Genomic DNA, 12,417 nt, shown 5'->3' with positions numbered 1-12,417 from the left:
AAAAAAAAAAAAAAAAACCATAGACAAAGACATAGGGGCACTAATTCTTATCAAAAAAACCCAGTTCTTCACAGGCATCAAGGAGCTGTACGCCATGCTTGCTTTTAATCAATTTTAAGGCTCTCAGGTGGTTGTCTATTAGAAGGCATTTAAAGGCTGAAAAGTTAGGTTTTCTATTTCCCCATTTACAGGTGTGGATGAAGAATTTTGCAAGGATTAGCAGGTTGTTAAGTATAAGGTCAGTTCTTCTGTCTCTGAAGGTGATTCCAAATATTATATCTTCCCTTTTTAAGGGATGGGGTAGGGAGAGTTTTGTTGAGATCCAGTCCTGAAAGTTTTCCCAAAATGTTCCAGTATGCACACAATAGAAAAAGAGATGGTCTGTTGTTTCAACGTCATTGTCACAGAAGGTACAGCTGTTTGTGTCCAAGTTGAATCTTTGTCTTAACAGATCCCTGGATGGAAAAATGTTATTGAGAATTTTGAAATGTACTTCTTTAGCTTTAGGACTTAATGGGTATTTAAGGTAAGTAGTTCTCCACTTATTAACCTCTGATTCAGGAAACAAATTTAAAATAGAGTTTCTGTTTGGTCGTGCTGGAAAAATAAGATTAGTCAGATGCAGACGCATTCGTTTGTTAGAATTACTTTTGTCCAAAAGGTTTACTCCATAGATTTGAAGTGCAGGTAATTGAAGATTAGCTGTTTGAGTGCTTATATTTTGAACTAAATATTTTACAGCAGTAGGGATAGAGTTCAATACAGTATTAAACTGAGTACGCGAGCAGTTCAAATTATACAGTGAGCAAAAATCTTCATAGGACAACCAACCTCCATTGTCATTTAGAAAATGTCTTATGGACCAGATACCTTTTTCCATCCAGTGATCCAAATACAGAGACTTAGTTCTATGTAGAACATATCTATTATTCCATATGGGAGTTTGGTGGGGAGTAAAATTGTGCGTGTACATAAGTTTCCAACATAACAACACCTGTTTGTGAAAGGAGGATAGCTTAACAGGGAGTCTGTTAACACCAAAGTCACACCTAAGAACAAAATCCATGCCTCCAATTTTTTTAAATAAACCTTTGGGGAGACAATGCCAGATACTATTACCATTCATTAAAAAGGATTTCAACCAGTTTATTTTTAAAACCGCATTTAAACATTCAAAGTCAATGGCTTGCAAACCACCATCTTTAAATTCTTTTACCATGTTTGCTTTCTTTAAGTAGTGGACTCGGTTTCTCCATATGAAGTTAAAGTTTAACTGATTTATAGCTTTAATGTATTTGTTGGGTATGGCCATAGAATATGCAGGATAAATACAACGTGCCAACGACTCCATTTTGGTCAAATAGGTTCTCCCGAACAGTGTCAAATCTCTTTGAAGCCATCTGTTTAACTGAGATTTGCATTTCTGGATTTTATTTTCTATATTAACAGTTTCATTGAGTTTAGTATCTTTAGTAATGAGAATACCAAGGTACTTCACTGAGGATTTAATAGGAATACCGTAAGCTTCTGTGAGACTGGAGTCATGAATTGCCATCAGTTCACATTTTTGTAAGTTTAGAGTTAGCCCTGATGCTTTTGAGAACGTATTAACTAATTCAAGTACTTTAGGGGTTTGGTCCAGATTCTTTAAAAAGATTGTTGTGTCGTCAGCTAGTTGACTGATTATAATTTGGTCGTCAAAAACTTTCAGTTTAGGTATGTTTCGCATGGAAGAAGTTGGCATTCAAATGAAGCAGCACAGTGCCATGTTAGCGGCTATCGCTAAGTCTGTGAACAACATCAACTTCTTCATTCATCTTTGTCGCTAAGTCGGGTGCAATTTTGCACAGAAGCTCCACAACTTCAGCTCGGACGTTCTCAGTAGGCTTTTCCTTTTTTCCTTTTATGCGCAGACACCACCGTCTTTTATATCTTTCACTGTTTAGGACTCCTTCCTTCAGACTCATATTTTCTTTGGTGAGCGCCTCCACTTGTTTCTCCATTTCTATTATTTTCATCTTGCACTCTTTAAGCTCCTCAGAGTTGACCTGTACTGAGTGGGTCGCAAAATGCAAAGCAAGAATCGTCAAATCATCATTCTGTTTGTGAGACGAGCTGTGAGAGATGATATCTGGAGAAGAACTAAAACTTCTCCTGTTTGCAAAGAAGAAGGCATTCGCTTCTCAGAAGATTTGACCCCAGAAGATTGGAAAGCGAGGCATGCGCTGTGGCCAAGAATTGTAAGTGCGAGGAAAGAAGGCAAAGCGGCAGGTTTTCAGGGGACCTTATGGTTTCATCGAAGGCAGACGTATTATGGAGAACCATCCAGCTGGGGTCTGAGATGAAGCAGTAATAATTATGGAAAGGTGGTGGACAGTTCTGTTAAGGGGGCCTCTACCTCATGTTTTTTTTTTCTCCCACCCTCCTAAACTTCTAACGTGTTCATGTGTTCTATTTTTAAGTTAAAAACTGATCTTTCTTTTATTTCTTTCAACACAAGGGGACTAAAGGACTCATGTAAAAGAAAAGCAGCTTTTCTGTTTTGTAAAGGACAAAAAGCACACTTCACCTTTCTTCAAGAAACCCATTCTGAGGCATCTGATGAGAAGTTCTGGTCACAACAATGGGGAGATAAAATCCTCTTTAGTCATGGGACAAATCGTTCGGCTGGAGTTGCCATCTGTTTTTACAGATGTCCAGGTAAAATTTTGAGTACAAAAGCAGATGAGGACGGACATTGGGTTGCTTGTGTCTTGGATGTAGATAGTGTTCCAATAATTTTGCTAAACATCTATGGGTATAACAACGATCAATACAATAGGAGTCTGTTACATAGGATCACAATAACAATAACAGAGTTAACTGCTAATTTCTCTACGGATCATATTATAATTGGAGGGGATTTCAATTTGGCCCCAGATGAATGGATGGATAGATGGCCTACACAGCTGTCAGGAGAAACAAAAAATCCTACTCTTGAAGACTTCGTTAACAACGCAAAACTGACAGATGTTTGGAGAATGCTACACACTGGAGTTAAACAATTTACCTGGCATAAACCTAATGGTCAAAGCAGATCACATATAGATTATTGGCTGGTATCTGGTGCAATCTTAGGCTATGCTATAGAAACGAGTATAGCAAGCAGTCCGCTAAGTGATCACTGCATTATCAATTTAAAACTAAAAAAACAGAACAGTAGTAGTAAATTTAATAATTACTGGAAATTTAATTCAAAGCTTCTCACAAATTTGGAATATTGTCAATCTATTAAGGAACTTATTATAAATATAACGAATGACAATACTATTGAAAAACCAATTCTTAAATGGGAATACTTGAAATATAGCATCAGGAAATGTTCAATTAGATTTGGACAAGATTTAAACAGTAAAATTAAAGCAGACGAAACAATGGTGGTCAAAAATCTAATGTCACTTTATAGTAAGTTGAGCTGGAGTGATGAGGACAAAGAAACTATAAACAAATTACAGTCTGATTTGGACAGATTATACATGAATAGGGCAAAAGGTGCCTACATAAGGTCTAGAGCCAGATGGATTGAAGAGGGAGAAAAGAACAGTGCCTTCTTTTGCAACTTAGAAAAACGTAGACAAGAATATAATGCAATTAATAGTCTTACGATTGATGGAGTGGAATGTTCAGAGCCTCAACAAATAACAGATGAAGTATTTAACTTCTATAGCAGTCTTTACAAATCTTCACATACAGAACAAGAGACTTCATTCTTTTTTGATAAAGTAAGAAATCTGATTCCTATTATTGATGAAAATTTTAAAGCAATTTGTGATGAAAAGTTAAGAATCTCTGAATTTGATTTTGCAATAAAAAAGATGGCATCTGATCGCGCCCCTGGGCCAGACGGACTAACAGCTAACTTCTATAAATATTTCTGGGAGGATCTAAAACTTTTGTTGTTTCAGGCTATAGAAGAGTGTATTACCAGGAAGGAACTTATGGAAACAATGAAACAAGGTATAATAAAACTCATCCCAAAACCTGGTAAGGACAAAAATTTTTTAAATAATTTAAGACCTATTACACTTTTGAATACAGATTATAAGATCCTTACAACAGTTTTGGCAACTAGATTAAAAACTGGTTTACCTAAACTAATTAGCCAGACTCAATCTGGCTTTCTAAAAGGCAGATCCATCCATAATAACATCCGCTTAGTTCAAGACCTTATTGATTATGGTCATCTGTATCGGAAATGTGACTGTTAGCAAAAACATCCGGGTTTTCCCTAACCAGAAACCCTGGATGAACAGCCAGGTCCGTTCACTCCTCAAAACCCGTGATGCTGCCTTCAGGTCAGGCGACAGAGCTCTGTACAGTGCTGCTCGAGCTGACCTGAAAAGAGGAATTAAAAAAGCCAAAACGGACTACAGGAGGAGAATAGGATTCCACAGAAAAGGAACAAATCTGTGATGGAGGTTGACTCAAGGAGCAGATAAGACAGTTCTCGTTTGTGGAAGTACAAAAAATGATAAGTGGGAGAGAAAGCAAGGTGGTAGCATAGAATGTTTGTCTGGCAATGCACAGAGAGTCGGTGGGTCTCGGACAGAATGGCCTTGGGGGGACCTTGTTGGGGTTTGGGCTGGCGGGATGTTTCCAGGATCCAGTGGTTGTGGTGAGAGCAAACTGGCATGATTCGTAGGGCAGGCAGGTGGATGCTGGAGAGGCAGTGGCTGAGTATTCAAGGATTCTTTATTGTCGTTCACACCACATTTGCATGCAGTGGAAAAAAATTCTGTCTCAGGTCCCAGTGACAAGGTCCCGTCATAACAAACAGACTCAAGAACAGTTTCTTCGCCAGAGCAATCACCACCCTGAACTCACACACTCACCCACTGTAACTGTGCAATATTATATTATTCATACTGAACAATATCTGACATTCCTATATTGTGTAATATCCAGTATTCATTCACTAGTGCAATATTCATTCACCAAGTGCAATATTCATCATCTTCATTATTATATGTATACACATATTTACTTTTCTTACAATGTACAGATGCACCAATGTATGTATATATTTTTATACATGCTATTTTTTGTATATTTTACACATTGTTTATTTCTGTATATCTCTTGATTAAATTGATCATACTAGATTATAATATTTTCATAATATTTTTATTTTAGAGAGTTTGATTTTCTGTTACATGGCACTGAACAGGAGTGGCCCTCCAATCTCATTGTACATCCTGTATAATGACAATAAAGGCATTCTATTCTATTCTATTCTATAATATTACATATAATATTATTATTACCCTACCTCCTTAGCCTGTATTTTCAAGGATGAAGAAACAGGTTGGGGATGATAGGGTGTCAGGAAAAGAGAGTAAAGGAAAGGGCAAAAGAGGTGAAAAGCAAGGGATGGAAAAGAGGAAAGCAATAGAGAAGAGAAACCCCCAACATTCCCGGATGAGCAAGCACTCTAGGCAACAGTGGGGAGGAAAAACTCCCTGTAGACAGGAAGAAACCTCCGGCAGAACCAGGCTCAGGGAGGGGCGGTCATCTGCCGAGGCCACTTTGGGGGGTTGAAAGGAAAAGGAAAAAGAAGGGAGATAGAAGAAGGGAGGGGAGGAAGAAGAAAGGGATGAAGAGGATGGGTAGATGTCTTCCTCCATCTTTTAAAGATGGAGGTAGATGAGGCTAGTTTTGTCCAGGTAGAACTGAAGAAGCAGCAGGGTTATAACGGGGAAACACGATTTTGTCTGTGCTTCTGTGAAGAATCAGTAGATTTATTCCAGCAAAACCTGAACCACTTTTTCTTTTTCTGGCAGCGTTCTTGCAGTTCTTCGTTCTCTAATGTAAGTTTTTTCAGTTTACTGATATTTTCTGCATTCTGCTCCTCAAGTTTCTTGCACTTTTTCTCAAGTTCTTTTAATTCTTGGTGCTTTTCTTCATGCTTTTCTTTCAGTTTTTTATATTTCTCATTCTGTACTTTCTGTGCCTCATGCATGTCTTTCACCATTTCTTGGCTCTTGCATTGCATCTCTGCAGTAGATTTATTCCAGCAAAACCTGAACCACCTTTTCTTTTTCTGGCAGCGTTCTTGTGGTTCCTCGTTCTCTAATGTAAGTTTTTTCAGTTTGCTGATATTTTCTGCATTCTGCTCCTCAAGTTTCTTGCACCTTTTCTCAAGTTCTTTTAATTCTTGGTGCTTTTCTTCATGCTTTTCTTTCAGTTTTTTATATTTCTCTTTCTGTACTTTCTGTGCCTCGTTCGTGACTTTAACCATTTCTTGGATCGTGCATTGCATATCTGCACATTTCTTCTCCAAATCGTTCTTGTCTTCCTTCATTTGATTGCACTTGTGATAAAGTACTTTAAATTTTTTCTTTTCTCTCTCAAAGTCTTGGACAATATTCTGCATGTTTGTCTGCATTTCTTTTAGTTCTTCTTTCATGTCCTGCATTTCTCCATTTTTCTGCAGGGCTTCCTCAAGCCTTGCTTCCAAGGCTTTATTTTTTTCCTCTGAGTCGTGAAGCTTGCACTGCACATCTCTGTGTGCCGCTTCCAATTCACAGAGCTCCCCCTGCAACACTACGCATTTACCTTCCAGTTTATCCTTGTCTAGAAACATATCTACAGTATTTGCCATGCTGTCTGCAAGATATACTAACAACCCTTCAGTTTTTTCGTTTGCTGTCTTGATCTTCTCCATGAGCTTGTCTTCCCGGTATCTCGAATAATTAGGTATTTCTTCTACTTCGTCCTTTACGGCACTGTACATTTCTTTATGAAAATTACTTTTTCTCTTCCATTGTTGAACTTCTTTTTGTGTATCAATTATAAGCTGATTTATAATGTCTCCTGACTCTTCAGTTAGAACTCCTATCTCTCTGTTTTCCTTCTGCTGAGACATCGCCTGCTGCATATTATAATCATATGAACAGCTGGGGGTTTTAGCATCATGTAGGTTCTGAGACATGTTGTAACCTTGACTCAAATGTTTGAATACTTTGAATACTGGGAATAAACTCACTTCTAGACTGAAAATGTTCGCTTCAAGTTTGTCTTGTTTACTTACAGGTGAAAGATCAAAATGGCTAAACATTAAAGTGACTTGAAGGTGAAAATTCTTATGACGTAACAGAGTAACAGCGTTTCAAATGTAAACATTCCATGTGCAAATTAGATTGTCACATGACCTATGTTCATTTTATTGTAAATAAATGGGCTAGCTGCACTGAAACCCTAGTGCAGCGACTTTTGGAGAGTTTTTTGTTAACCTGAAATCCTCCGCTATAGCCGTGTTTTGTGTACATACAGCGTTCGTATTGCGTCCGTTAGGACGCTTTGGCATCGCCCGGACCCCCAAGAGTACCTGGCTGTTGGTATGTACCGTAAGTCACGTGACCATAATAGCGGAAGTGGGTCTGTTCGTTTGTGATCCCGCGTTGAGCGGGTGGGGACGTTGCTGTGATACGTCAGCATATATGTCTATGGATTTACAAATCCTGCTGACTGAAGGATGGAAGTTTGTTCATTCAGTCTGTTTACATATTTTATTATCTTACACGCTGTGGTGAAGTCTGCTTCACTGTAGACTGGCTTTTTAAAGAATCAGTCAGTCTTTTGCTATTTTCGCTCAGTATCTTTTCTGTTTATATTTTAATAGCACAGCTACAAGTCTTTTGTTATGTAGAAAAAAGCATTAATTTATTTGAGGAGCGTTATTATTTAAACATGCCAGTGGTTTATTTTTGAGCAATATCTCATGTACATCTACAGCTCAATGTTAATAAAAGTGTCTGTGTGACATTCTCATTATAACCTTTAAACTAAAAAAAAAAATCAATTTTTTATTTTTTTTTGTAGGTAACCTCTATGGAAGAGGATCTAGTGATGACAAGGGTCCAGTGTTGGCCTGGTTTAACTGCATTGAGGCGTATCAGAAGATTGGAAAGGTACAGTTATTTTTGTCAGATTTAAGCTGGCCAACAGGACTCTGTGTTGTCTTTATGTCCAGATACATTATAAGATGATGCTGTGATTTGGTGCATCCAAAAAAACCAAAAAAAAAAACCCTGAAGTGGCTTAAAATAGTAGGTTGGTGTGGCTGAATATTGACTTGAATTTACTGAAACGAATGCTGTTTGTGTAACGAAGTGGAAATGTATGGAGGTGTGACAGTTTATTTTAGGATATTTACCTCTATTTAGAATTTATTCACGGTTTTGTTTTGTTGTTTTTGTACAATAGTAATAATGCAGAATCGCTGCTATACAGCATTGTATTATGAAAAGATATGAGCCATTTATATCACATTAAAATGATATATTCTTGGCCTATTTGCAGAAATTCAACCTGCCCTGTAGTCTCAACTGTGTGTTGTTTTAATCACCTTTGCTTTCCCTGAATACTACTGGTTAATTTAAGGCCTTTTTTCCTTACTTGGTGCTTTCTGCTACGGCTCCTTCAGTTTTTATCATTAGTAAGACTAATTGTGCACACAATTATAATTATATTAAATATTCCATCCATCCATTCGCTTCCGCTCATCCTATTCAGGGTCGCGGGGGGACTGGAGCCTATCCCAGCTGTCATAGGGCAAGAGGCAGGGTACACCCTGAACAGGTCGCCAGCCTGTCGCAGGCCAACACAGAGAGACAAACAACCAACAGGGAGAACATGCAAACTCCACACAGAGAGAGGGAAAGGCCTGGGCCAAGGTGGAATCAAACCCAGGCCTTCCTGATGGTATTCTAACTGTGAGGCAGCAGTGCTAACCACTGCGCCACTGTGCTGCCCTTTATTAAATTAAACCAAACTCTGATTAAGCATCATTCTTAGAAATGCATTATCTCTGTGTTAAAGTACACCACTGATTTCGATCGCTTTAGAGCTGTCAGCAGTAGATGTCCTGGTCAAAGGTCCTGTGGTAGAATTGTCTTAAGAAAGTATCACGTAATGTTTAAACTGAAGCATGCCACCTGTGTGTTGTTTTAATCACCTTTGCTTTCCCTGAATACTACTGGACAGTTTAATCTGTTAAAGGAAAGATCTCGTCATAGCAAAGGCTGGACATTAAAGAGCAACAGTTGGCATGTGCAGGGAGTTATTAGCTAAATTAAAAATGTCAGCTTTATTTCCACTATTTGAACTCTAGAAAGTGAGGAATACAGATTCACAGTGACACTGAATTTTAACTTGAACCAGTGACCAAATTTAATTCTGCTGATTTTGTTGTGCACACTGAGGCTTGTTAATGGTTTTGTATTTGTTGTTGTTTTCCCCTGTCTCTCTCTCTCTCTCTCTCTTTCTCTCTCTCTCTCTTCTTGCTGCAGGAGCTTCCCATCAACATCAAATTCTGCTTTGAGGGGATGGAGGAATCTGGATCTGAGGGCCTGGATGGTCTTGTGTTTTCTAGAAAGGACACTTTTTTAAAGACGTGGACTACGTCTGCATCTCTGACAATTACTGGCTGGGCAAGAGCAAACCCTGTATCACCTATGGTCTGAGAGGAATCTGCTATTTCTTCACTGAGGTAAAGTCCTGTGTAATATTTCATTATAAGAGAGGCACACTTAAGCTTTTTACAAACTTTAAAGTGATGTTTTACTTTCCAACATAAAGGTGGAGTGTGGTGGGAAGGACTTACACTCAGGGGTGTTTGGTGGTTCGGTTTATGAGGCCATGACTTTTTGACTGCAAATTAAAACCCAATTAAAACCATAGTTACCAACAAATCACAGGGTTGAGCAGGTTCCGATGCAGGCTGTTTATTAGACATCTTAGTTGCACACAAATAGTTAAAAAGACACAGACAGTAGCACAGTGAAGACTGAGATACACCCACAGAGTAACAGAAAAGAAGAAAGAACCTGTTGATCATGCCCTGGCTTCCTCATCACACCCTCCGACCGAGGAGAGCCCGTGTTGAGATTAAGTATGAGTCCAGAAAGGTGCAGAAAGGTGAAATTGCGGCTGAGCTTAAAAAAGCTACAGTTCAAAGTAGGAGAGGTCCGCTTCCACGGGCACATCCTGTCAGCCGCTGGCTTAAAGCCCGACCCTGAGAAGGTGAAGGCCATCATAGACATGCCAAACCCTTCGGATGTGAAAGGTGTACAGCGTCTGGTAGGCTTTGCTAACTACTTAGCAAAGTTCATGCCACACCTATCAGATGTCTGTGAGCCACTACGACGCCTTCTGGACAAAGACACCACATGGCACTGGCTTCCCAAGCATGACACGGCGGTGTCTGAGCTGAAATCACTGGCTACATCTATGCCAGTGTTGCGTTATTACGATGTGACCCGATCTGTCACAGTACAAAGTGACTCCAGCCAGAGTGGACTCGGGTGCTGCCTCATGCAAGAGGGCCAACCAGTTGCTTTCGTGTCAAGAGCCCTCACTCCTACAGAGAGAAATTACGCACAAATTGAAAAAGAGTGCCTCAGCATTGTTTTTGCCTGCCAGAGATTTCATCACTACCTGCATGGACGTGATGTTGTTTCAGTCGAGACGGATCATAAGCCACTGATTTCCATATTCAGTAAACCACTTCTCAATGCACCCAAGAGGCTTCAGAGCATGCTTTTGACGTTACAAAACTACAACCTGAAAGTTGTATACAAGCCAGGATCAGAGATGTTCATAAGTGACACTCTAAGCAGAGCCACAGCTACCTGCTCGGGCCGCGGCACCATCTATGAATGTCAGGCCATCTGCTCGCTGCAACAGGCACAATCCGACGTGCAATACATCAACCAGGCGGAATACTTGAATGTGAGCGAGCAACGACTTGAGCAGATCAGGCAGCACACTGACAGGGATGAATGCCTACAGTCTCTTAAAACCACAGTTATCACAGGCTGGCCAGAGTCAAAGGAAAGCACGCCATTCAATATACGAGAATACTGGCCCTTTCGCGATGAAATCAGTGTTCAGAACGGCATTCTGTTCAGGGGACAGAAGGTCATCATACCCAGAGCGATGCGCCCAGAAATGCTTGCCCGTATCCACTCAAGCCACATAGGTGGGGATGCCTGCTACCGGCAGGCCAGAGAGACTCTATATTGGCCCAGCATGCAAGCAGAAATCAAAGATTTTGTGAGCACATGCTCCACCTGCAATGAATATGCACACAAACAGCAAAAGGAGTCCATGCTATCACATGAACTGCCCACACGACCATGGCAGATTGTTAGCATGGACCTGTTTACTCACAGACAGAAGGACTATCTGCTTATTGTGGACCACTATTCTGACTTCTGGGAGATTGAGCTACTCCCAGACTTGTCAGCAGACACCATCATTAAACGCTGCAAGTCCCAATTTGCTCGACACGGGCAGCCAGACAGAGTTATATCTGATAATGGCCCACAGTTTGGTTCTCAATTCAAGCGATTCGCCTCTGACTGGGAATTTGACCATGTGACCTCCTCACCAAGGCACCCAAAAGCAAATGGCAAGGCAGAGTGAGCTGTTAAAATAGCAAAAAACATTCTGCGTAGGGCAGCACGAGATGGAGCTGATCCATGGAAGGCTATTTTACACTGGAGGAATACACCCACAGAGAACATGGACAGCAGCCCAGCACAACGACTTATGTCACGGAGGCTCAAGACCTCTATACCTGTTACAAACAAGCTACTAGAGCCATCCGTGGTGGTGGGTGTCACAGAGAAATTGCGCCATCGGCGTCAGCTCGCAAAGTCCTTTTATGATCGAACAGCTAGGGACTTGCCAGAATTGGAGATAGCAGAGACAATCAGGATGAAACCTGTGCCAGGAGACAGTTCTGGCCGCTGGAAAATCGGCACCTGTCTTCGCCAGGTTGCACCCCGCTCCTACCTGGTGGATGTTGACGGCACCCTCTACCGCCGCAACAGAATAGACCTCAAGGTAGCAGAGCCCACAGCGTCGGCGGATAGGGATGGGCCTGAACCCCTCCACACACCTACACCAGAGGGGAATGTCACTGAAAGCCCCGCACCAAAAGTGGTGCTAAGCCCTGTGAGGCCCATGCCTGAGGCTTCCTCAGACACTGGGAAGCAAGCACCTCACCACAGCGGCACTTACACCAAAGCAGGGCGACTATCTAAACCGCCTGAGAGACTCAATCTATAAACTGTAATGTGTCATGGTTGTACTGTTGGGTTATTTACAGTATATGTACATGTATGTTATTTCAGACAACCAGTCAAAACGATAGGACAAAAAGGGGTGAGAGTAATGTACTGTACTCCCAGTTCTGTTCAGGAAATGTTTCAGTTGTTACCCAGGTTTGGTTATTACTGCCTAAAGATTTCACTTAGTTCAAGCACTATGGGGTCACAGTAAGGCTTTCTTCTTTTAATGATTTACTGTCTTTCCAATTTTGTAAAGGAGGATGTTACGGGGTTATTGCAGTCAACTGCTTTTATTTTGTTA

The 12,417-nt window shown here is 40.5% G+C and overlaps 1 protein-coding gene across 1 annotated transcript; it reads right to left on the bottom strand.

Annotated features, from left to right (window-relative positions):
- Positions 1–5,204: 5,204 nt before the first annotated feature.
- Positions 5,205–7,061, bottom strand: LOC115787558 (interaptin-like). The gene has a single exon (XM_030740299.1). The coding sequence runs from the start codon at positions 6,968–6,970 to the stop codon at positions 5,726–5,728; it is 1,245 nt and encodes a 414-aa protein (XP_030596159.1). The 5' UTR covers positions 6,971–7,061; the 3' UTR covers positions 5,205–5,725.
- Positions 7,062–12,417: the final 5,356 nt, after the last annotated feature.

Source organism: Archocentrus centrarchus, chromosome 11 (genome assembly GCF_007364275.1).
Source record: "Archocentrus centrarchus isolate MPI-CPG fArcCen1 chromosome 11, fArcCen1, whole genome shotgun sequence".
Classification (NCBI taxonomy): Eukaryota; Metazoa; Chordata; class Actinopteri; order Cichliformes; family Cichlidae; genus Archocentrus; species Archocentrus centrarchus.
Note: the sequence above shows the minus strand (reverse complement) of the source record. Positions and strands in the feature narration are given on the sequence as shown.